This window comes from Ursus maritimus, unplaced genomic scaffold (genome assembly GCF_017311325.1).
Source record: "Ursus maritimus isolate PB19 unplaced genomic scaffold, ASM1731132v1 scaffold_12, whole genome shotgun sequence".
Lineage (NCBI taxonomy): Eukaryota > Metazoa > Chordata > Mammalia > Carnivora > Ursidae > Ursus > Ursus maritimus.
Window position 1 is genome coordinate 2,414,989 of NW_024423564.1, and position 25,618 is coordinate 2,440,606.

At 41.4% G+C, this 25,618-nt stretch overlaps 2 protein-coding genes, 1 long non-coding RNA gene and 1 pseudogene across 4 annotated transcripts in view; 2 read left to right on the forward strand and 2 right to left on the reverse strand.

Annotated features, from left to right (window-relative positions):
• The window catches only part of ARNT (aryl hydrocarbon receptor nuclear translocator), a 66,310-nt gene extending 64,891 nt beyond the window's left edge, over positions 1 to 1,419 (forward strand). The window contains exon 23 of the mRNA XM_040626790.1: positions 1,314 to 1,419. The gene's annotated coding sequence lies outside the window, so the exon portion shown is untranslated. The remainder of the gene's footprint in view (positions 1 to 1,313) is intronic.
• On the forward strand, positions 1,315 to 12,681 carry CTSK (cathepsin K). Of its 2 annotated transcripts, none has more exons than XM_008695692.2 (8): positions 1,315 to 1,428; positions 2,936 to 3,059; positions 3,536 to 3,658; positions 3,745 to 3,900; positions 4,849 to 5,067; positions 9,382 to 9,547; positions 9,791 to 9,896; positions 11,986 to 12,681. In XM_008695692.2, the coding sequence occupies exons 2-8, from the start codon at positions 2,937 to 2,939 to the stop codon at positions 12,083 to 12,085; spliced, it is 993 nt and encodes a 330-aa protein (XP_008693914.1). In that variant the 5' UTR covers positions 1,315 to 1,428; position 2,936; the 3' UTR covers positions 12,086 to 12,681. The 2 variants fall into 2 exon arrangements, with proteins under 2 accessions (XP_008693914.1, XP_008693915.1); XM_008695693.2 differs by lacking the exon at positions 1,315 to 1,428 and adding an exon at positions 2,432 to 2,453.
• LOC103667535 lies at positions 1,435 to 21,728 on the reverse strand. Its single transcript, XR_569782.2, has 3 exons — positions 21,292 to 21,728; positions 4,327 to 4,395; positions 1,435 to 1,854 (listed from the first exon to the last, which is right to left on the reverse strand). It is a non-coding gene; the product is annotated as an uncharacterized LOC103667535 (long non-coding RNA).
• A 36-nt stretch (positions 21,729 to 21,764) lies between these two features.
• LOC103667538 lies at positions 21,765 to 22,953 on the reverse strand (annotated as a pseudogene).
• Between the last annotated feature and the right edge of the window lie 2,665 nt (positions 22,954 to 25,618).

Consider the following 25,618-nt stretch of genomic DNA (forward strand, 5'->3'; position numbering starts at 1 on the left):
TAGTTGAATCCATAGTTTGAACTCCAAATATGCAAACACAAAGCACAGTGTGTCTGTAATTTCAGGATTCAGAAATCACAGGGCTCTGATCACTCAGCACTCCTTGATTGTCCTCCTGATCCTGACTCATTCTGAGTAGAATCATCAGGGACATCTGACCGTGAGATGGGGGTTGGGGAATTGCCCGGTCCTGCAGAGCAGACAGAGATGGGACTTGAGACCAGTAGAGCACATCGGATTCCTTCCCCCAGTATGTCCTGCTCACCTGGATTAAAAGGAAATAGGGATGGGGAAATTTAAACTCTTCAGGTCTGGACTTGGTTTCCCTCTAGGACCATATGGTTCATAATCTTAAAAGAACACCCTGTGTTCGTGAGGGTCGATGTGTGCAATCCAGCTAGAAGCTGAGTCTGTCCTATGTATTATCTTTTCTGTTCCAAGGACCATCTTTTCCTCTTCCCCCATCTCTATTTATGGAAGAAAGTGGGAATTTGGGGATGTGGTTTAGGGACTGAACTAGACTCTTATGATCTGTCACATGCCTGGATGTTGGGGGAATCATTTGGAGAAGCTCACATGACTGGTCTTGGATCAGGGATTTTAATAATTGAAACAGATAATGTTCATCAGGCATCCCACCATCTGAGAATTTTAGCAACAAAGAAGTCACATGCAAGTTTGTCAGTGCTCATGGCATTGATTCAAGTAAAGTCATTAATAACTAGGAGTGCTGGGTTTTTTTGTTACTTTTAGAACCAGTTTCATCTTGACTTTCTGGGCATATCCTACCTCAGCAAAACCTTATTAGTCTGGGAGAGCTACTGACAACTTTTAGCCAACAAGCTTGTTAAACTCAAGTGGTTTTGGAGCCTTTGGCTTCCTACATACTCTTTTCTAGTCTTCTGTAATTTATTCCCTCATCCTTGCTGTGAGAGTCAGACACAAATTTGAAAATTAAGGTTTTGAAGTTGGAGAGATGGGTGATAACAGGAAAAGGACAGGAGAAAATGTAATCCCCAATATAATAAATACTACATAATAAAGAAGGATGGGGGAGACCAGGACTGTGTCCTATTAACCATCAAAGTGAAGGTAAGCCCCAACTTGTGTAATGTGTGTCAGAGTGGGTTTTTTTGTTTGTTTTTGTCTGCCCTCAAAGACAGTCATGTGAAACTAAATACCTAGCAACTCTCCACCCTGGCACACTCCAGTCGCACACAGAAACACTGCAAATCCGCTGCCTCCTTCCCTCCCCAGCCCTGCTTCTCTCAGCATTTCTTTCCCCGCCTCCCTCCCCTATTCAAATTTTCCAGCCCACAGCTGAAACTTCCGCAATCCTGATGGAATAAATCCAGCACCCCTAGTCATCCGCCCACATATCCACACTCCCCAGCGAACGGAGCCTAGAGCACAGATCCCTATCAGCAGGTAACATTTTCTACTTGCTAGATCTTTTAGCTTCTCATTCCTTGCTTTCTCCATTTTAGGAGTATTATGGATGTAGTGACATGGGGATAAGGTTGAGATTTGTAGGTTGTGTAGGTGAAAACAGCAATATGCCCATCTTAGGTCATTTCCTGGCTAAACAAAATTTGCCTGGAAATCTTTAGGATTCCTACTATGATTTATATGTGTGTATACATAGTTATTAGTGAAAGCTAAAGATACAGGGAATCCTTTGCCCATCCCTTAAAGAGGGGCCTCTCCTTGTAGGGTCTTCTGTTTTGCCCAAAGGTACCAAAAGGGTTAACTTACTAGCGGGGAGGAGGACTGGTGCCCAGAGGTGCTTTTCCACTCTGTCTCAAAGCCTTTAACACTCCAGATATTAAATGTCTTGTTGAATGTTTTGCCAGTCTGCAAAGATTACACAAAATTGGGACTGTAAATTCAAAAATGATAGAAGCTGTATAACTTGCTTCAGACTGTAAATTGTTCTTAAAACGGAGAACACGGAATTAAGCCGCTGTAAGAAATGAGTGAAGCTAGAGTAAACTGAAAAGCTGTGAATTTAATGATCACAGAACACTGCTTTTTGTCTTACATTCTTCTAACAAACTTTGGTTCTGAAGCTTTTGTCCTGTGACGCAATCACAGAGGTTTTTTGTTGTCAGGAAAAGAAAGAAAAACTTTCCTGCCCACAGCATCTGGTTGAGATTAGGGGCAGTTTCCTGCCTGAGGAGGGAGCAGGAAGAGAAAGGAGGAAGAAATGTGTGAGACTAAGGAGACAATAAACATCTAGAGAATAGGAAATACTGTCAGCTGTTCCTGGTCGTCTCATGGCAAGATCTGGGAAAGTATCCCGAACTTGGGGCAAGGGAGTAAATAATACCTTGAAGAAATGGTCAGGAAGCAAAACTTAGCTGGAAATTTTTCCTTTGTGTATTCTCCAACCCCCTTCCAACCTCCACCTTGTCCATCTCCTTCAGGTCTGCAGGGGACATTGGAGGAAACAGGTGCTGGGTCCCTTCTGATTGTCCATTTTCTACCCCATTTCTGGCTTTCTCGGCAAGTTTGTGTGTGTGTGTGTGTGTGTGTGTGTGTGTAATCTTCCTAGGTCAAAAAGCTTGGAACCAGATGTATTGGCACCCAACCAAACCCAGACCCTTCCTATCATTGTTTTATCGTATGCAGATCATCCTCAATTCTTTGGATTCCTTCCTTATAAATCCTTGTTTTCCTTTGCATCACGGTCCCAAGGAAGGTGTTCTTATCTTTGGGTTCATGAATTCCCCAGAATTGTGTGTGCATGCGTTTTTCGGGTGAGTGGGAATATAATGGGTTACAAAATTTTATTAGCTTCTCAAAGGAGTCCATGACTGCCAAGGGTTAAGAACCACCTGTCTGGGAATATAGCTCCAGCTATTTCCTCATCCCAAGCCAGTCTGTGAACCCCTTGGCCCACAGAAGAATCTCCCCTAATTATCCCCTTCCCCAGGATGTGGGGGCTCGAGGTTCTGCTGCTGCTGCCCATGGCAAGCTTTGCTCTATATCCTGAGGAGATACTGGACACTCAATGGGAGCTATGGAAGAAGACCTACGGGAAGCAGTATAACAGCAAGGTGCCTGGGACCTGGAGGGTAGCACGGTCGGGGAGGTGGAACGTGAGACTTCCAGGCTTAGCATCCAGATTCCCTTCTTCAATCTGGATACCTTAACCACTCCAACCAAGCAAACCTGCCCCTGTTCTCTAACTCAACATACAGATTCGTTCCTTCTCCTTGACTCACTTTCCCTCAAGTTCTGGCTTTTTCTTTATAACTGTCACATTTCTCTTTGGGGAAGAATTCTCAGATGAATGCTTTTCATCCATAAGCAATTTTCTATACATCTCTCCAGAGCTTTGCATTCTATTTTTTTTGTATTTGTTTGCATATTTCTTTTTGTATCCTCTTAATCCCATGGTGAGTTCCCCAACTAGACTGTAAACTGAATGATTGTAAGTTTCATCTTTTCTCCTAAAAACCTCCACAGTATTACTTATGTAACTTTATACACAGGACACAGTCTGTGCCAGTACTGACTATGCTCTGTTTAGGTGGATGAAATCTCTCGGCGTTTAATTTGGGAAAAAAACTTGAAGCATATTTCCATCCATAATCTTGAGGCCTCTCTTGGTGTCCATACATATGAACTGGCCATGAACCACTTGGGGGACATGGTGAGTTGAACCTCGGCTCCTGGGCCTACCTGCCCTGTTTGCCTTAGTTCCCTGCTAATGCCTTGCCTTTTTGTTCTTTGTCCCAGACCAGTGAAGAGGTGGTTCAGAAGATGACTGGACTCAAAGTACCCCCCTCTCATTCCCGTAATAATGATACCCTCTATATCCCAGACTGGGAAAGCAGAGCCCCAGACTCCATTGATTATCGGAAGAAAGGATATGTTACTCCTGTCAAGAACCAGGTACCGTCCTTTCTCCTGGCATGACCTCTTTCTGCTTCTTTGTTCTTACAGTAGGAGGGAACTAGGAAGAGAGGGCAAGGAACTAAGGGATCTCTCCCAATGCTAAGAGAATACAGCTTATTCTGTTATTTAAGTCATCACCTATTTTTGTACGTTTATGTTGTTTGTTTTTTTACAAGTAGTATTGCTGTAAGCACCCTGTGAATATGTTTTCATGTATATGTGCAAATATTTATGCAAAATAAACCCTAAAATTGGAACTGCTAGGTCACAGAGTATCATTTCCAAAAAATTTTTTTATGATCTTAACACCTCACCAGCCAGAGAATGCCACTTTTCCCTCAACCTTAGCAATGCCGATTATATCAACCAGATCAACAACTGATTTAACATTCATTCAATAAATACATCTTTTTCAGAACCTACCAGGAGTGCTAGGCAGTGGAGAGTCAAGATGACTAAGACATTACCCGTGTACTCAAGAAATCCTCAGTCCTAAAAAATAGAACAGGGAAGAAAGAAAAATGTATAATCGAACTGAACAAACACTAATAGTAATAGCACTTTTTGAGAGATTGTTGTGTGTCAGAAACTTCTAAATCCTTTACATGAATTAACTTTTTAAGTCTCCATAACCCATAATTGAGTATATTATTATCCAGATTTTACAGATAAAGCACAGAGAGGTTTAGTAACTTCCCCAAGGTCACATATCTTCTAGGTTGCAAAGCCAGTACTCTGTTCCACTACAGCTAATGGGGACAGTGGTAACAATGTTACCAATACAAACAATAACAATAGAACAATGTAACAAATATTAAACAAAGGGAAAGAGGAAGACTTCACAGAAAAGGGGACATGTGTGCTGGAATTGCATCAGGCAGTTTAGAGGGAAGAAACAAAAAGGTGAACAGCAGTGACTGACAGTTGCTCTGTTACGCCTTTCAGGGTCAGTGTGGTTCCTGTTGGGCGTTTAGCTCTGTGGGTGCCCTGGAGGGCCAACTCAAGAAGAAAACTGGCAAACTCTTAAATCTGAGTCCCCAGAACCTGGTGGATTGTGTTTCTGAGAATGATGGCTGTGGAGGGGGCTACATGACCAATGCCTTCCAGTATGTGCAGAAGAACCGGGGCATTGACTCTGAAGATGCCTACCCATATGTGGGACAGGTAAGACCGCACCATGCAGTTACACAGCTCAGTAATGGCTCTTCCTTTCCTGGTATTTTGTCCTGGAAACAATTCCAGAAATCTTGTTTTCTGTTCCCCTATACTGCCTTGTTGATAGGATAATTTCCCATAGAAGGCCAAGAAGATTGCCACAGCCCAGGAGATTGGGGGGGCTCAGGCCACCATAACCCTATCCATCTCTTTGCCCTGGAGGAAACAGAGCACAGGTGACCCCACAGACATCTGAGTATGCCTCTGCAACCTCCTGCTCAGCTCCTTCGCTCCCATCACAGATCCCAAACGTACCACACTAATTTGCTGAATCGTATGCCTTTATTTTGCATGATCTCAGCATGAACCCATGGGAATGTTTATGCAAATTATGTAAGTTAACATGCTGACATGTACGTAATGAGAGAAAAAATAAGTTGCTTCATACTTGTTTTAACTTTAGAGATTAATTTACTTCCTCCTTTAGTAATCGGAAGAAGACCTTTCTTATCTAAAAGGAAGATCTAAGGGCTTTTATATACATGGGGTTGATAGATAATAGGGTTGCATAGGGCTTTTGTAATAGGAGCTTTTGAAACAGAGATAGCAAGTTTGAGTAATAAGAATGATGGCTACAGGACACCTGGGTGGCTCAGTTGGTTAAGCATCTGACTTCAGCTCAGATCATGATCTTGGGGTCCTGGGGTTAAGCCCTGCGTTAGGCTCTGCACTCAGCAGGGGAGTCTGCTTGTCCCCCCCCCCCCCCCCCACTCGTCTCTCTCTCACTCTCTCTCTCCCTTTCAAGTAAACAGATAAAATCTTTAAAAAATAAAAAAGATTGATGGTTACTATGTACTAAGCCATGTGCTTAGTTCATTTTCTCATTTAATCTTCATAACAGACATGTAAGGTAAACTTATCCTCTCTTTATAGGTGAGGAGATTGACACTGAAGGAGAGAAAATAGCATGCTCAAATTCATACCACTAGTCATGTAGCAGCACCAAGATTTATCTACTGTGTCTGTTCATCTGCTACACACACTTCCAGCATGTCTTCTGTGCAAATGTACAGTTTTCTTTAGTAGGATATAATACCTGGGAACAGAATTGTCTGAGTCTTAGGGTACATGTATCTTCAACCCACTAGATAATGACAAATTGTTTACCAAAGTGTTTGGAAACATTTATATTCCCACCTGAAGTGTATAAAAATTCCCATTGATTCCCATCTTTATTAGTATGCTTGTCTGGCCATCTGCATTTCTTCAGTGAATTCACTGTTTATATCTTTTGTACATTTTTATTTTTTTTTTATTTTTATTTTTTTATTTTTTTAAAGATTTTATTTATTTATTTGACAGAGATAGAGACAGCCAGCGAGAGAGGGAACACAAGCAGGGGGAGTGGGAGAGGAAGAAGCAGGCTCATAGCGGAGGAGCCTGATGTGGGGCTCGATCCCATAACGCTGGGATCATGCCCTGAGCCGAAGGCAGACGCTTAACCGCTGTGCCACCCAGGCGCCCCCTTTTGTACATTTTTAATTAGTTGTTTTTCCCACTGATTTTTAGGAATTTAAAAAAGATATCTGGATACTAATACTGTGTGCGTTGTAGGTGAACACTTGTCTTTTTATATCTTTCAACTCAGAGAAGTTCTTAATTTCAGACTAGTAAAATTATTTTCCTTTGTAATTTGTGCCTTTAAAAAATCCAGTAGCAATGAGTGTTATTCATTCATGTTTAGTTCTGATCCCATCTCAGATGGTGTCTGTTGCAATAAATGCTCATTAATGTAAATGGCTGAACAAATCCATTTCACTGGATACTCAACAACCTATATAGGAAAGTCACTTCACATTTTCATGGACATTGGCCACACCAAAACAGACATTAATTTGTAAATTTCATGCTATTATTATTCCATGTTGTGGTTTTTTAGCTGTCAGGTATACAAGGCAGAAATATTGGAGGTTGTACCTAAAATAAATTTTCTTTAATCTGTATACAATTTTCAGAACTCCTGGGTCCTAAGTCCATGTTTGATTTCTGGGGCTACTACTTACTATAAGGTGCTAACTTTAGGGCACCATACTAAAGCTGCCCTAACAGATTAACTTTTAATTTCTGAATACATCAGGCTAATCAGTGAGATAATGTAGCAAAATATTCTTATTTATTTATTTACTTATTTATGTAAAGACTTATAAATTCGAGAGTGAGAGAGTGCACACACAAGCACAGAAGGGGAGGGAGAAGCAGACTCCTCGCTGAGCAGAGAGCCTGACGTGGGGCTCCATCCCAGGACCTTGAGATCGTGACCTGAAGCACAGACAGACACTTAATCAGCTGAGCCACCCAGGTGCCCCAAAATATTCTCTTTTAAATTGTTAAATATTCTTTCAACAACTTTTTGTTGTCACTTGATATCAAAAATTTTAATCCTGGGGCAACCAGGTGGCTCAGTCGGCTGAGTGACCAACTCTGGGTTTCGGCTCAGTCATGATCTCAGGGTTATAACATTGAGCCCTGTATCGGTCCCCACGCTTAGTGTGGAGTCTGCTTGAGATTTTCTCTCCCTCTCCCTCTGCCCCTCCCACTCATGCACTCTCTCTCTCTCTCAAATAAATAAATCTTTAAAAAAATTAAATCCCAACAGTATATACAAAAGAAACCCCACCCAAAACCAGGTCTGTGTTTACAATTTTTTCCATATCGATTAATCCAGGCAGCCAACTTAAAGGATTGTGTAACTATGTTAAAGAAAAAGAAATTAAATAGCATCAGAGCTAATAGTTGATTACTCATCGATTGACAGCTTATATCGATTACATGGTATTATATTAATCAGTTTGTTGAGAGATAGTTTAATAGCTCAGAGTTTGAATAATTTAAATGAAATTTACATAATATCTGAAACCTTAATTTGGAAGAAAAAGAGCATCTGACTTCTAATTTCTGTTCTCCTGCCCCCTCAAATGATCTCTTCAGCATTTGACAGCAATGTGGAATGACTTTGGTCTCATAATCAATTAAAATGAAGAATGAGCCATATAAGACATGTAGTCCATTTTTACTATTTTTATTATTTTTTAAGATTTTAAGTAATCTCCACACCCAGTGTGGGGCTTGCTCAAACTCACAACCCCAAGATCAAGAGTCACATGTTCTACCGATTGAGCCAGCCAGGCACATCCATATTCTATATTTTTAATATTCTGAATCTTGAGCTTGTATCTACTTTACAGTTGTTAAAAGCAATTATTATCTAAAAGTAAAAGAACTTCTCATATAAACACATGAATGAATGGAGGGAGGTGAAGAAAAATAAAATAAAAGCAGTCAGGTAATACAGTAATTTATGTTCGTTCCAGCCATAATGCAGCTAATTCTGACTTTAAAGTATCATCACATGACATTCTTCCAAATCCATTCCTGAGATATTTTTATTTACTTATAGATTTGAACAATTTTTGGCACTAGGAGGCATCAAGGTTTGGATCATACGGCAGAAAACAAAGGAATCCTGAGAAATTAAGACAGGAGACTACTGTAATCTTAGAATATCATGTCAAATGCTGCCATTATTGTTAATAGTTAGATAACGTGTTCTTACAGAGTCAGCTTTAGGTTTTTGAAAGGGTAGCCTGTAGGAAAATTAATTGCAAAAGAGACTACACCACCTTGACATAGTTTGCCATAAGACTTCGAAACTGTGGCTTGCCAGTGAAACATACTATTGTGAACTGGACCTCCGAAACATAATGTTGGAAATCCACAGGCTAAATTGCTAAGTTCTTTATTAATTTGTTTTAATGTCATATTATGTGCTTTCAAGAACACCAGCCAAAACTCTTTGCCTCACACTAGTTCCCCTGGTATATGTGTATAGGGCCCAGGTCTTCCCTCTCTCCGGGCCTTGGCCTCCTCCCCACAGAGCAGTGGTGACTCCCTGCCCTCCGAGGCTTGCACATACTACATGGCCAGAAGATGATCTGTGCTTTTAAAACACCTTGTTCCAGAAATCTCTCTCTACCCTGAGGGAATAAAAATACTCCCTCTCAAGTTTTACAGTATATCCTTTCACATTTATGTTTTAAAACCACCCAGAGCTGATTTTTGTGTATGTGCAAGGTATCCACTTTTCATGTTCTTTTTTTATAGTTATCTAAAATGGCGAGGAGAGAACAGACCCTCTCTAAAGACTGTAGGCCTGCTGCCCCTGTCAGTTTACCGACATCACTCAGAGCATTGGTGGAGTTTCTCACCCACCAGTTCCTGGCCTGCTGCTTTGTCCTACTCCTGTTTTAACCTCCTTTTTTCCAGGATGAAAGTTGTATGTACAACCCAACAGGCAAGGCAGCTAAGTGCAGAGGGTACAGAGAGATTCCTGAGGCGAATGAGAAGGCCCTGAAGAGGGCAGTGGCCCGAGTGGGACCCATCTCTGTGGCCATTGATGCAAGCCTGACCTCCTTCCAGTTTTACAGCAAAGGTAAGGAGCTGTTCCTAGAGAGCACAATCAGCCATCTCTTATGATGGGGGCTTGGCAGCTTCTCGAAAGCCACTGGGCATTGGCAGTACTTAGTTTCCACGTTTAGATGAGTCTGACCAAGGGAAACGGAACAGCTACTACAGTGCAGCACATCTCTCTGTCACCAATCCTCCTGACAGGGCAGGATTCTTCAGGGTGGCCCTTGGAATGCAGAAAGCTTCACCTTGATAGTTTGTTTCCCAGGTGTGTACTACGATGAAAACTGTAATAGCGATAATCTGAACCACGCGGTGTTGGCAGTGGGATACGGCATCCAGAAAGGAAACAAGCACTGGATCATTAAAAACAGGTAATGATGAGGATACTAAGTTTGTCATGCAATCACCCTAGTAACACTCAGCCTCAACTCCAACTTCCCAATATTTCTTTCTCTCACTTCAAGAGAAAGTTGTCTCAGACTTTTTAGTTCTCCCTTCCCAATTAGAGGCTCTTAATTCTTTTTTTTTTTTTAAGATTTTATTTATTTATTTGACAGAGAGAGACAGCCAGTGAGAGAGGGAACACAAGCAGGGGGAGTGGGAGAGGAAGAAGCAGGCTCCCAGCGGAGGAGCCTGACGTGGGGCTCGATCCCAGAACGCCAGGATCACGCCCTGAGCCGAAGGCAGACGCTTAACGACTGCGCCACCCAGGCGCCCCTACAGGCTCTTAATTCTAACACGTAATGGCCAGACAGCAGTACTCAGAGTCTGTGTTGGGTGCTCCACATGCAAAGTGCTTAGTTATACAGAAATGAACAGAATGCTCGCCTTCCGTGATCTCACAGCCCCCTAAGAAAGACAGAGCTAACTACATCCAGAACGTACAGGAACACCAAGAAACCAGCAGGAGGTTTTTAATTATATAGTTTTTTCTTTCTTTTTTCTATAATGTGATCAATTTCTTAGGAAGCTTTCCATCATCAGTCTGTTTGGAAGCGATAGGGAACCAACGTAAAGGTTTAGTATCCTCTCGTGCAACTTTTTGCCTGTCCAGATATACTTAGGATAACATATATAAAAACTGGCCAAAGATTTTGAAGTCTGTGAAGAGAAACACTTTTTGGAAAGTAGATATGACAACAACAACAAAAATTAGTGTTTCCTTCCCTATTATTGGGAGTAAATAAAACTACACAGTACTTCGGCTCCCCATTTTTCTTTAGCCCCTTGTGACTTTGGGGGGTAGACTTAATGAGAATTATACTTTTCCTTTTCTCATTGGCCAATACAGGCCTGGCAACAGCACTAACTAAACTTCCTGTCCTTGGTGGCTCCAGGGAGCAGGAGTCCTAGATGCTGGTGAGTTCACAGGCCAAAACAGTGCTGTGAGCAAGTGGGGCTGCTACCTAGAGGACTGACAGGGTAGGCAGTATAGGTCACAGTCCCAACTAAGGCTGAACCCAAGCACCTTTTTAGGAAGGTGCTCCTTCTCCCACAGCTTCTGTCCTATGTTCTCCCTTTCTCGACTCCCAGTCCCAAGGACTTACTCTGTCCTTCCTGGTCAGGTGCCAAGGGTGGAGCCTGCATCCAAGATTTCTGGGAGGAATAAGGGACACACTTAAGCAGGATCAGGATCACTGGAGACCCATAGAGAAGGGAATAGGAGTAGGGTACAGGTCTTAAGTAAAATGTATTGGGTAACTGGGGAATTCGCTGATTGGGGAAAAAGAAAACGCATGAAAACAATTTAGGAAGATATGTAGACCGGTCTCCCATCTCGCACTGCCTTGTCTTTCATTTTCGCCACTGTTTCCTTAGCAATCTAATTCATTCTCATAGCTTCATTCATCTCTCCTATTGGGTTTACCCAGTAAGACCAAGATCACCTGCTTCAGCCTCTCTTACTTCTTTCTTATGCTCTAGACTCATGTTTTCAAGATTACTCTTCCTTAAACACAAATTGGACCGTGTTACACTCCCAGTCTGAGACTTTCAGTGTCTCCTCCACTACGATGGGCCACAGGGTCGAACTCTTCAGCCTGGCAGTAAAGATAATACAAACTGATCTCAGTCTACCTTTCCAGACATATTTCCTACTATACCCTGTCAGGCACCCTATTTTTCGGCCACATGATCTTAACACATGTCCCATGCTCTCCTGCCTCTAGTATTCATTTCATAGTCCTCTGCTGGCATCCCATTTGCATAGGTCTACCCAGTGTTTGGGCTCACTTCAAATGCTACCTCTTGAATTAAGCCTTTTTGATCCTTTGATCACAAGCAGTCTCTCTTACCTTTGAGGCCTATAGCATTATGCCTTCTCTCCATTCCTTTACTTTAAACTCTTCAAAGGTAAAAACTGTTTTATTCATTTTTTTATACCATCAGTACCTAGCACAATAGTGTTTAATGAATAAATAAACTGAGGGTACTAAGTATTTTCCTTAATTGGTCCTACAGCTGGGGAGAAAACTGGGGAAACAAAGGCTATATCCTCATGGCTCGGAATAAGAACAACGCTTGTGGCATTGCCAACCTGGCCAGCTTCCCCAAGATGTGACTTCAGCCAGCCAACTTCATCCTGCTCTTCCGTTCCTTCCACGATGGTGCGACATACTGACGTACTTTGGAAGGGAGTCGGTGTGTCTTTTTTGAAGCAGATGTAGCAATATAGAGATTGTCCATTCAGTTCCCCTGTTTGTGCGCCAAGTGACACCCCTACTACTTTCCTTCTCTCCACCCAAGGCCTTTCTTTTTCACTGTGGCCGCAGTAGGAATTTCCCTAACAGATGTACATTCTTGGGCTAGAAGATGTGAGCACAGCCTGCCTGGACTGCTGTCCTGCAGCTGATGCTATGTGAAGAGTCAGAGGCTAGAGATCTTCGGGCAGATTCTCATTCACAGTGGCTAGTTAGCTTTAACCACCTAGAGGACTAAGGTGACCTGACCTCTCAGTCTCCAACTTCACTTCTTCTGTATCCTGAAGATAGAAATTTCTATGTTTTCTACCCCAATTCATAAATCTATTCATAAATCTTTGGTACCAGTTTATGTGATACAAGAAATGTGTTTTCTTTTTCCTTCTTTGCATTTTTAAAGTAGACCAAGTATTTATCTCTTGTCTCTAATTTAATAAATACCTATTTAGTAACCATGCATTTTGCGTCAGATACTGTGCTAGGTGCTGGAGACAGAAAGATGAAAAAAAAAAACATGTATCTGAGGCACCTGGCGGGCTCAGTTGGAGGAATGTGCAACTCTTGATCTTGGGGTTGTGAGTTGGAGCCCCATGTTGGGTGTAAAGATTATTTAAATAAATAAAACTTTAAAACAAAACAAAAACAAAAAATATGTATTCCTTATATTCGATGTGCTCCCAGTTTACTTGGAGTCTCTCACATAAACATTTTACCCTAATTCATGTATTTGTTCATTTCTTCAACCAACATTTATGAAGTGCTTACTGTGTACTAAGAGCTTTCTAAATTTCAGGGATTCCATGGATATAAGGAGACTTCAATGTTTAGTTCTATCTGTAGGGGAACCAGAGTAAGTGACACGTAAACGTAGGTCTTGACAAATATCTTAAGGCCCTTCCTGAGGTTCTACAGTCTAAACATTTGCTGTCATCAAAAGAGGAAACTAAAACTCTATTATCGTTTCCAAGCAGTATTAACTCTAAAAGAAAGTGGCTGACTAATAATAAATCAGCACAACCAGTTTTGCCATTTTTCACAAAATGTTGAGTACCTATTATCACCACTAGAAAGAGTTCACATTTATTCAATACTAATCAGGTGTCAGGCACTATTTTATTTCATTCTACACAAAAATTATTTTTGTATGTAAATATTTATTACCCTGTGGTAAGCAGTGTATTTAAGGTGAGGAGGATGCAACAAATAGTAAGACGTGGCTCTGACTTCGAGAATGTTATAGACTAGTGACGGACATATAAACTAATAACACCACCCGTAAGAAATAAATATTAATTATGCAAGCTCAGGAATGAATCATTACTTCTTAATGGGATTTTAGATGAGGCTTCAGTGAGAACAGAGCTTTGAAAGATCTGAATGGGCAGAAAAGATGGGTGTGGGGATGGAGTAGAGGGAGGGAGGGCCTATCAGGCAGAATGTTTTGGGTGAACAGAGGCGCCTAGAGAGCGGAAGGAATGGTGAGGGCTGGTGTGACCTAAGAGGTGCAAAGGCATCTATAGTAGAAGTGAGGTGAGTAAAGTGGATGGGAGTTAAATCCGGGAAGGCCTTGAATGCCTTCCATGTCTCAAGAAGTTCATACTGTAACTTACAGAAACAGGCAGTTAGTAGGCATCAAATATTTTTGAGCAGGAGAGAGACATGATCAGATCTATATTTTAGCAACATCCCTCTGGCAAGGCAGTGTTGTAAAGAACAAATAACAGATGGAGAACAAAATGGAAATAGAAGAAATTGGAGACGAGTCAACATTTAGGAGACACTGCACATGTTCTGTGTCTTCTCAAAGAAAGAATACTGCACAGAAGAACGACTCCTGAACGTTTTTGAAGGTTACGTATGAGTTTGGCAGATGGGAAGGTGGGAAAAGGCCTTCCAGGCCCAAAGAATAGCTTATTCAAATGTGTAGGCGTGATGGAGAACTTTCCGCAATCTGCAAGTAGTTTTTGTTGAGCTTTCAAAGTGCTAAAGATGAGCTGGAGAGATGTCTGACTCCCCTCTGGGCAAATCTACACTGTTCTGTTGTTTTGATGTGGGATTTTTTTTTCCTTCTGCCTAAAAAACATCCTTTAGAATTTCCTTTTGTACAGATATGTGGACAACAAATTTACTCTGTTCCTGTATGTATTTGAATTTATACCTAGATTTTCTCTTCTGGTACATTAATCTGTATACTACACATGACCAGTACCACACATTTATACTGTGTTTTCATACCTAATGGGTTAGTCTTCCCCTTATCACCCTCCTTTTCTAGAATTCTTCCTGAATATTCTTGCTTTTTACTTTTTTCCATGTGCTCTTCAGAATCAGCTTGTCAATTTATCAAAAATTCCACTAGTATTTTTATTTAGATCACGTTAAATTTATACCTTAGTTAGGGAAAATTGACCTCTGTATACTACTGACTTTTCCTAACTAAGAAATGCCTTTACATTTTTTAAGTACTGTTTTGTGCCCTTAAAGATATTGTTCATTTCTTGCTAACCCTTTTTTGCAACCCAGGATGTTTACCTTTTATTATTATTGTTATTATTATTGCAGGTTTTAAAAAAAATTTTGCAGTTTAAATGGGGTCTTTTCCAACATAATTTCTGATTAGATGTATATTTGAAAGCTGTTGATTTCTGTTATGTTAGTTTTTATACTCAGATACCTTACCTTGAATTCTCTTTTTGTTTATACATTTTTCAGTTGATTTTCTTGGATTTTTTTGAATACACAAGTATATCACCCACAGAGGTAAATTTTACCCCTTTCTTTCTGATTTTTATCTCTAATTTCTTCCTGTCTGTTTGCATTAGATAAAACTTCAAAATGATGCTAGAGTTGATAGACCCTGACCTAGAATTGTTATTATTTTTATAGATGCATGAAATTCCAATTAATTTAAGTGAATCCCAATAAGTCAAAATTTATATTTCCAATGTTCTCAGTTACAGAAAAGACTGCAATGAATGATTGATATTTTAACACAAAAAAACTTTTAAAGTGATCATACATTTAAACCTGTCAGTTTATAATGTTTTATTTCTTTAATAATACCAATATTAGCTAACATTTATTGGGCTTTACTATGCAGCTCATACCATGTTCAATGCCTTACACATAGTACCCTTGTTATTGGCATTTTACAGATGTCAAATAGCTTGCCCAAGATAAGCTAGCTAGTAAATGGCTGAGCCAGGACTCATACCCAGGACGTTTGTTTTTCTGTCTCCTTTTATACACTTAATTAGTATTTTTAAATTTATGTTATGGAACATTTTAAACATATGCAAAAGGAGAGAGAGTAGCAGAGTGAAGCCTCATGTACCCATTATCCATCTTGAACAATTATCAACATTTTCCAATCTTATGTCATCCATTCCGCTTCCATTTTTTTTAATTTAGTATTTTAAAGCAAACCCCAGATATCATTTCACTCATAGTCATTATGCATCTCGGAAGAATTTTTTAATATAATCACCATGCCATTAACATGCCAAACAAAATGAACAATTGTTTCTTATTATCATTTACTATTCAGTCCATTTTTAAAATTTTCCAGTTGTTTAAAGGTATCTTTTTACCGTTAAGTTTATTCAAGTCAGTATCCAAACAGTTTTACACATTGCACTTGGTTGTTATTAAGTGTACTGTATTGTTTGACAGTCACATCCCTACCTGCACTCCCCCAAACACACATACTTTTTTTTTCTTCCTATAATTGATTTCATGGAGAAGCCAGATCATTTGCCCAGTAGAATATCTCATATTCTAGATTTGGCTGATAGCTTGTTCTTTCTGAATCTAAGGTCCTAGTGTGCTTAACCACTGCAATATGCCCTATTTCTCGCTTTCCTTCAGAGATGCTGTGATGAGGAATGAAAACATATAAGTGATAGCCCATTAAACTTTTAATGGTACAGATATTCTAGAAATCCTGGGCAGGTTTATTCTTTTACAGTACATATCCTTTTGGCTGAATGTTCAGGCTCTTCAGCTCTTGAAAAGTCTCTATGAGTCATTGACAGGCTTTATAATACTTATAAGCTGAGTTTGTCCAAGGACTTCAGGAACCTAGTTCTTCACTTCTGGGTGAAACCTAAGCCTACAGTCATGGTTTCCTAAGACTCTCTTTATATATAGATTATCAGGGTAAAGATGCTATGCTTTTACAGATGACAAGATTGTTTATAGAGAAAATTCTAAGGAATTAACTAAAAAACTATTAGAACTAATAAATGAGCTCAGCAAAATTGCAGGTTTCAAGATCAGTAAACAAATTGTTTTTATTTCTATACAGTAGCAAAGAACAAACCGAAAATGAAATCAAGAAAAAATGCCATTGGGGTGCCTGGGTGGCTCAGTCAGTTAAGCGTCTGCCTTAGGCCCAGGTTATGATCCCTGGGATCAAGCCCAGCATCAGGCTCTCTGCTCAGCGGGGAGCCTGCTTCTCCCTCTGCCTGCTGCTCCCCCTGGTTGTGCGCACACGCTCTCTCTCTGTCAAATAATTAAAATATTTAAAAAAAGAAAAAAAGTGCCATTTACAATAGCATCAAAAAGAATAAAATAGGGGTGCCTGGGTGGCTCAGTTGTTAAGCATCTGCCTTCGGCTCAGGTCATGATCCCAGGGCCTTGGGATCGAGCCCTGCATCGGGCTCCCTGCTCAGCGGGAAGCCTGCTTCTCCCTCTCCCACTCCCCCTGCTGGTGTTCCCTCTCTCACTGTGTCTCTCTCTGCCCAATAAATAAAATCTTAAAAAAAAAAAAAAAGAATAAAATACTTAGGAACAAATCTAAAGTGCAAAGCTTATACTCTGAGAACTACAAAACACTGGTGAAGGAATTTCGGAAGACCTAAATAAATGGAAAGACATCCCAATTGGAAGATAATATCATTAAGACAGCAGTATTCCCCATATTGGTCTATAGATTCAAAACAATCCATATCAAAACTCCAGCTGGCTTCTTTGTAGAGATTAGCAAGCCGACACTAAAATCACATGGGCATCCAAGGGACCAAGAATAGCGAAACCAATTTTGAAAAAGAATAAAGTTGGAGGACTCACGTTTCTGAATTTCAAAACTTCCTACAACCAACAGTAATCAAGACAGTGTATTACTGCCAAGAAGCTACAGATCAGTGGAACAGAATTAAGAATATAGAAATAAACTCTTTTATTTATGTTCGATCGAGTTTCAATAAGGGCGCCAAGACAATTCAATGGTGAAAGAATGGTCTCTTCAACAAACGGTGCTGGGACAGATGAATAACCACGTGTAAAAGAATAAAGTTAGAATGCTACCTCACGCCATTCACAAAATTAATTCAAAATGGTTTAAAAATCTAAATGTAAGAGCTAAGACTATAAAACTCTTAGGAAAAAAATATAGGGATAAATCTTGGCTTTTTAGACATGATACCACAAGTATAAGCAACAAAAGAAAAAAAACAGATAAATAGATTTCATCAACATCAAAAAGTGTGCATCAAACTCACTCAAGAGCATGAAAGATAACCCTCAGGAGAAATTTTTGCAAATCAGATATCTAATAATTAATATCCAAAATATATAAAGAATTCCTACAACTCAACAACAACAAAACAGCCCAATGTGAAACTGGGCAAAGGACTTAAATAGACATTTCTCCAAAGAAGATATAGAGATGGTCAATAAACACATGAAAATGTGCTCATCACTAGTCTTTAGGGAAGTGCAAATCAAAACCATGAGATGCCGCTTCACACCCAGCAGGATGGCTATTACGAAAGTGTGTGGCAAGTGTGGCGAGCATGTGGAGAAATGGAAACTCTGAAACATCGCTGGTGGGAATGTAAAATGGTGCAACTGCTGTGTTAACAGTATGATGGTTTCTCAAGCATAGGTTTACCATATGACTTAGCAGTTCCACTCTAGATATATATCCAAAAGAATTGAAATCAGAGACTCAAACAGATATTTGTACACCAGTGTTCTTCACAGCGTTACTCACAATAGCCAAAAAGCAAAAACAAGTCTCCCCCAACAGATGAATGAAGATAAGGAAAATGTGGTATATACATACAATGGATTATCATTCAGCCTTCAAAAAGAATGAAATGATAGCTACTACATACTACAGCATGATAACCGATACATACTACGGCATGGAAGAACACTGAAAACATGATAAGCGAACGAAGCCAGACGCAAAAGGACTAGCAACTCCACTTAATCTGAGGCATTTAAAACAGGCACATTTAGAGACAGAAAGTAGAAGAAGCTCTAGCTATGTGGAGAGGCTGGGGAGGGGGTAGAACAGTGAGATATCGTTGAATGGGTGCGGCATTGCTGTTTGGAATGATGACAGCGTTCTAAGTTGGGGAGGTCGTGGGTTTATGGGGACAAAGAATGTATTGGGAGGGGCCTGGGTTGTTCAGTTGGTTAAGTGTCTCGCTTCAGCTCAGGTCATGATCTTGGGGTCCTGGAATCAAGCCCCACATTGGGCTCCCTGCTCAGCAGGGAGTCTGTTTCTCCCTCTTCCTCTTCCTCTGCCCCTTCTCCCGATTGTGCTCTGTCTCTCTCTCAAATAAATAAAATCTTTTTAAAAAAGAATATTTTGGAATTCTCTGTATTTTCAGCTTAATTTTGCTGTAAATCTAAAACTCTAAAGAATCATCTATTTTAAAAAAAAGTTCTAGAAATAGATGTGGTGATGGTTATGCAACATAATGAATGTACTTAATGCAACTAAATTGTATACTTAGAAATCATTAAAATGGTAAGTTTTATGTGTACTTTATCACAATTTTTTAAAAAAGAATCAAAGAATTTCTAGCGACTACTGAAAACTTTATTATCCAGCCATGTAATTTTGAACTAAACATTGCTCAATCACTGTTTGTTGTTATTCCTGTCTTCTCTACTTTTCTTATGGCCTCTATTAGCAAATTCTGTGGCTCCATCCTCAAAATATGTGAATCCGGCCACTCCTTTACCTCCACCATGACGTCCCAGTTTAAGACCCCATCCTTTCTCCCCCGGGCTTCTGTGGTAGCCCCAGTAACCCCCACTCCCATGTACCACTGCTTTACTGTAGCCCACACTCTAGTCTGTTCCCTGTGCAACAGATCGCATCACTTTGTGGGCAAAGCCCTCCCACTACACTTTCATTTAAGAAGCTAAGCACTGTTCTGGGAATTCAGCAGTGACAAAAATCCATGACCTCATGGAGCTTATATTTTAGTGAATTTAGAATATAATACAAAATTCTTAAGTGGCTGCAAATATGATCTGGTCTGAGGCTACCTCTCTGACTTCATTTCAGCCCATGGCCCTATGAAGAGCATTTCTCTAAACAAAATAAGAATTCTGCTGAAAAGGAAATATGGGGTAAATAGTTGTTGTTAAAGAATGTTCCTGGGGCGCCTGGGTGGCTCAGTCATTAAGCGTCTGCCTTCGGCTCAGGTCATGATCCCAGCGTTCTGGGATCGAGCCCCGCATCAGGCTCCCTGCTCAGCAGGAAGCCTGCTTCTCTCTCTTCCACGCCCCCTGCTTGTGTTCCCTCTCTTGCTGCCTCTCTCTCTCTGTCAAATAAATAAATGAATAATCTTTAAAAAAAAAAGTGTAATATTAAAAAAGAAATGTTCGTGTCTAGGGACGCCTGGCTGGCTCAGTCGGAAGAGCATGGAACTCTTGATCTCAGGGTCATGAGTTTAAGCCCCACATTGGGCGTTAGAGATTACTTAATAAAATATTTTAAGTGTTCATGCCTATATAAAAAAGTACTTACCAGTGTCCCCTCCCCAGTGAGAAAGCCCAGGCCTTCATCTGGTTATTGTGCTCAGATACAAGACCAGGGTATTTCGGCTGATGTATATAGTCTGCTTCATCAGTTTGGGAATGGCCCCTTGAGACCTGGCAACTTAAAACTTATCTAATATCTAACATATCTAAAAAATAATGAAGAAGAAACAGGGTAACTACGATGAAAAGTCTAACTTAGAAAGGGGAGAGTGGACGGAAAATAGCACACAGGTATCATTGTTCTACCGCATATATTATATCCTGCCAGGCAGGCATATGGAAGATTCTCCGTGGTGGTGGAGTGAGTTTCTTGGCCAGCCAACTGGGAATCTCCAGGTCTGTTGTCTATAAGGATCTTCCTTATTGTCCACCATGACCTCTGGTTCTTCCTGCTACATGATCTTGCTTGTCCTTATTCTAGATGGCTACGCCAGAGGTGGGCATGGGGAAAATGCCCTTTCTGGAGACTACTCAACTCCAGCTGTGGTACAAGCTGGGAGCCTAGACAAGCAACAGACAGTTAGGCTGGGGTTTCTTTGGCAACATAGTTTCCATAAAAGATTCAATTCCTTCTGCTAGTTACCACAGCCAAAAAAAATTTTCCCAGCCAAAGCGATGCCAAGCTTTGACAGGCTAATCTTGACACATACGCATCCTTGGAACTAGGGCTGTAGTTGTTCTGAAGTCCAGGAGTGTGTGTGTCTTGGGGGATGGTCCCCACTTTAAAATCCCCTTCTATTGCCACAAGAAGGGGAAATGGAAGCTGATTGACAAAAATAATTTACACCGTCAGACATCCTCTGGCTCAGGTATTTTCTTTTTTCCTTTTTTTTTTTTTTAAGACTTTATTTATTTGAGAGAGAGAGAAAGCACAAGCAGGGGGAGGGGTAGAGAGTGAAGCAGAGTCCCTGCCCAGCAGGGAGCCTGATTCAGGGCTCTACCTGGGGTCTCTGGGATCATGACCTGAGCCGAAGGCAGACGTTTAATGGACTGAGCCACCCAGGCGCCCCTGGCTCAGGTATTTTCAACTTTTCTTTAGCACTACAGAGAAGACAGATGCTGTTCACATTTAAGACATTTTCATGACATATTCACAAAATAATGTCAGTCTCTGGTAGCTACTATAGACTCTCCCCTTTCCTCTCCCAGAAGGCGTATTGAAATGCACTTATATCAAAGTGATGTTGTTCAGAGATAACCTGAATCGGCTCTAATTCTTAAATATATCACTTGCAAATTGTGGTACTTTATTACTACTAACAAATTTATTGTGACTTACCTTGCAATTAACTGGTAACACACCAAGTATGTCACAGCCATTATACTCCTGGAGGAAGGATCTTATCTTTGGCACCCCAAGTTCTCCTCAGTTATGTCTTATTTTGATCTCTTGGTAAAATTGGGGCACCTGTCTGGCTTAGTCAGTGGAGCGAGCGACTCTTGATCTTGGGGTTGTGGGTTTGAGCCCCACGTTGGGTGTAGAGATAACTAAAAAAAAAAAAAAGATGATCTCTTGGTAAAATTAACCTTCTTCCTTAGAGCAAACATTGCCAGGTGACAGAAAGAAGCAAAGAAGCACCCAGGATAATGGGGTGTATCCACTGGGGTCAAATATTTCCAGTGACAAATGCACCAAGCACATAATCTATGCAGAAAGTATTAGAATTAATGTATATTTTTAATTTAGAACATATCTATTTTTCCCAATGATTCAAGAACCCTGTTTCCTTTTTTTTTTTTTTTTTGGCTGGGTACAGCATACTTTATTGATGATGGCACATGACAGGGTAGGGCTCCCCAAGCCCTTTCCCTTCTTCAGGGGTTCTGGGATGGAAATTGTGTAGAGTTGGGGAGATTCTCAGCATGTTGGGGGATGAGTTGGGGCAAGGATTCCCCTAGCTGCTGAGGGCCTTTCTCTCTTGCTCTCACTGGGACTAGTGGTCCAGGGGGCTCTTATGCCTTGGAGGCCATATGGACCATAAGGTCCAACACCCGGTTGCTGTAGCCAAATTCATTGTCATACCAGGAAATGGGCTTGGCAAAGTGGTCATTGAGAGCAATGCCAGCCCCGGCATCAAAGATGCTGTGTCACTGTTAAAGTCGCAGGAGACAGCCTTGTCCTCAGGGTAGCCCGCCACGCCCTTGAGAGGGCCCTCCGATGCCTGCTTCACCACCTTCCTAATGTCATTGTATTTGGCAGTTTTCTCCAGGAGGCAGGTCAGATCCATAACTGATACCTCATGGATGGGGACACGGAAGGCTGTGCCAGTGAGCTTCTCCTTCAGCTCAGGAACGACCTTGCCCACAGCCTTGGGGCACCTGTAGAAGCAGAGATGCAGTCGGCCATCACGGCACAGCTTCCCAGAGGGGCCATCCACTGTCTTCTGGGTGGCAGTGATGGCATGGATTGTGGTCATGAGTCCCTCCATGATGCCAGAGTTGTCCTGGATGACCTTGGCCAGTGAGGCCAAGCAGTTGATGGTGCAGGAGACACTGCTGACAATCTTGAGAGAGTTGTCATGATTCTCATGGTTCACACCCGTCAAAAACATGGGAGCATTAACAGGAAGGGGAAGAGTGATGACCCTCTCGGCCCCACCCTTCAAGTGAGCCCCAGCCTTCTCCATGGTGGTGAAGACCCCAGTGACCCCAGTGAACTCTGCAATATGATCAGCACAAGCATCACCCCATTTGATGGTGGTGGCTCTCTCTCCCGGAAGATAGGAGATGGGCTTTCCATTGATGACAAGTTTCTCGTTTTCAGCCTTAACTGTGCTGTTGACTTAGCCAGGAGGGGAGTCATACCAGCACATGTAGACTGTGTAGTTGAGGTCAATGAAGGGGTTGCTAAAGGCAACAGTACCCACTTGCCAGAGTTAAAAGCAGCCCTGGTGACCAGGTGCCAAATAGAGCCAAATCTGTTTATTCTGACCTACGCCATTGTGTTTCGGGGATGGACGCAGCTGGCGCTGCACAAGAAGATGCAGCTGTCTGTCGAATGGGGAGGAGCTGAGAGGCCTGTTTGCATTCCTCAAAGTGTAAACTGGATAATTTTAACATAAAGGTAATTAATTTTCTAGTCTCCTATACTCTTTTAAGGGTATTCATCTCATCCTTGTGTATTTTTTGGGCAGAAGGGTCAGTGATAAGTGAGCTGTTTTACTTATTTTTTTTTAAGATTTTATTTATTTACTTGAGAGAGAGAGCGCGCGTGAGAGAGTGTGAGCGGGGTGAGGGGCAGAGGGAGATGCGGGTTCCCCACTGAGCAGGGTGGCCGATGTGGGGCTTGATCCCGGGACTCCAGGATCATGACCTGAGCCGAAGGCAGACGCTTAACCGATGGAGCCCCCCAGGCGCCCCATAAGTGAGCTATTTTAACTATGGAAATGATGTCTGTTATTAAATTCCCAGCACAAAGTTAATCACTTGAGGGTAAATTAACATCAGTATGATCCTAAAATTCAGAGCCCTTTTCTTTAAGACTAAGTAAGACAGTTCCTCAGAGAAACCTGAAGCAGCTAACTTGGAGGGTGTGGGGGGCTAAAAGAGGGTGACTTTAAAACCTGGAGAAGGCACTAAGCTTCCTTATTCTGCTTTCATTTCCCTGTTCCGTATCATTCAGATGTTTCTTCATATGCGATCATCTGTGTTAGAAGGGACGCAGCACTCTGGGTAAGATACAGAAATGTACGACAGCAGATCCTTGGGGTTTGTTTGCTTTTAATCTCTCTACAGATCTTCCTCAACTTATGATGGGGTAACATCCGCATAAACGTCTGGTAAGTTGAAGATGCATTTAGTAGCCTAACCTATTGAACACCACAGACTAGCCTTGCTACCTCCGACGTGCTCGGGGCTCGAATCAGCCTACAACGGCGTAGCAACGTCTAACACAAACCTATCTTATAATAAAGCGTCGGACACCTAATGCATACTGTACTGAAAGTGAGAAATGAAATGTTGTGTGGGTGCGGAGTGGTTCCAAGAGCACTGGTCGCTCAGCCTCGTGACCCTGCGGCTGACGCACAGCTGCGTCTCCCTGCAGCTGGCCAGCATTGCCAGGAGCATCACACCACGTATCGCGAGCCCAGGAAAAGAGCAAAACTCAAAATTTGAAGCAAGTTTTCTACTGATTGCCTATCACTTTTGCACCATCATAAAGTTGAAAAATTGTAAGTCTCGGACCATCGGCAGTTAAGTAAATTTGCAACAGCAAGGGTGTCCCATTTCAAAGGAAGTTACCATACAAAAACCCAATTTACAGCTGTAGAATGTTGCAGAATGATTTTTAATTTTATAAAATGCATTAAGTGTACATGGGTTAGACTATGTAATAACATGTTCCCTCGATGTATTTAAATACTATATTTTGGGGGGGACACCTGCGTGGCTCAGTTGGTTAAGTGTCTGCCTTCGGCTCAGGTCATGATCTCAGGGTCCCGGGATCAAGCCCTGCATTGGGCTTTCTGCTCCACGGGGAGTCTGCTTCTCCCTCTCCCTCCGCCTCTCCCCCTGCTTGTGCTCTCTCTCTCTCAAATAAATAAATAAAGTATTTTTTAAAAAATAATAAATAAATAAACACTATATTTTTATAGACTTTTATATACCAGGAGAACAAAAGCAGCAGAGAAACCTGAGGCTAAAAGCCTCAGGGAAAAAAAAGCCTCAGGAGCCATTGCCAAATGAGAATGAATCAGAAATGAAGATAAAACATACAGAAGATGTAATTATGAAAATCAATCCAACGAATATAAGTGTTACAGACTAAACGTGTGTTAAGCCACAGAACAATACAAAGATGAGTAATACAGGATTCTGTATTCTCCAGTTAGCTCGTGAGATAAAACTGTCTCATAAAGATACAGAGTAAGTTCAAACTGGGTGGTATAATTTGTAAGTGTCATAAAAGCATATGGAAAAGAAAGATGAGAGAGATGATTAGAGAAGACTCCATGGAAAGGCAATACTTGAGGTAGGTCTTGCAAGATAGAGAGGTCAAGGAATGGAGACAGCCATTTCAAGAAAGATATGAATGACCACACGATGGGGGAGGCCCACAAGACCAGCTTGACTAGAGCAGAGGCTGAGAGTTAAAGGTCTGTTCTAGGGGCGCCTGGGTGGCTCAGTCGATTAAGTGTCAGCCTTTGGCTCAGGTCGTGATCCTGGAGTCCTGGGATCGAACCCACATCTGGCAACCTCGCATTGGGCTCCCTACTCAGCAAAACAACAGTGGGAAAAGCGCTACTTTTACAACTGGGTTCAATCCCAGGTCAGCAACCAGTTGTCTCCTCTTGACAGAGGACGAGTTTTATAACCTCTCAGAACTTGAATTTTCCCTCTGTAAAATGAGGACAGTAATTGTATCTAATTCGTTGTGTTGTAAAGGTTGAATAATCATACATGAAGAGTATGGCACACACACTGGCACATAATTGGCATCCAGCAAATGTTAGCCGGGACTGTTGTAATAATAAAGTGAGTATGAAGTGCACAGGATGATCAGCATAGATGTTCTGGAAACACGAAGAAAACTAGGTGCTTTAAGTATGAGGTTCATATGTGAGGACAGATGCCTTAGTCTGCTCAGGTTTCTACAACAAAATGCC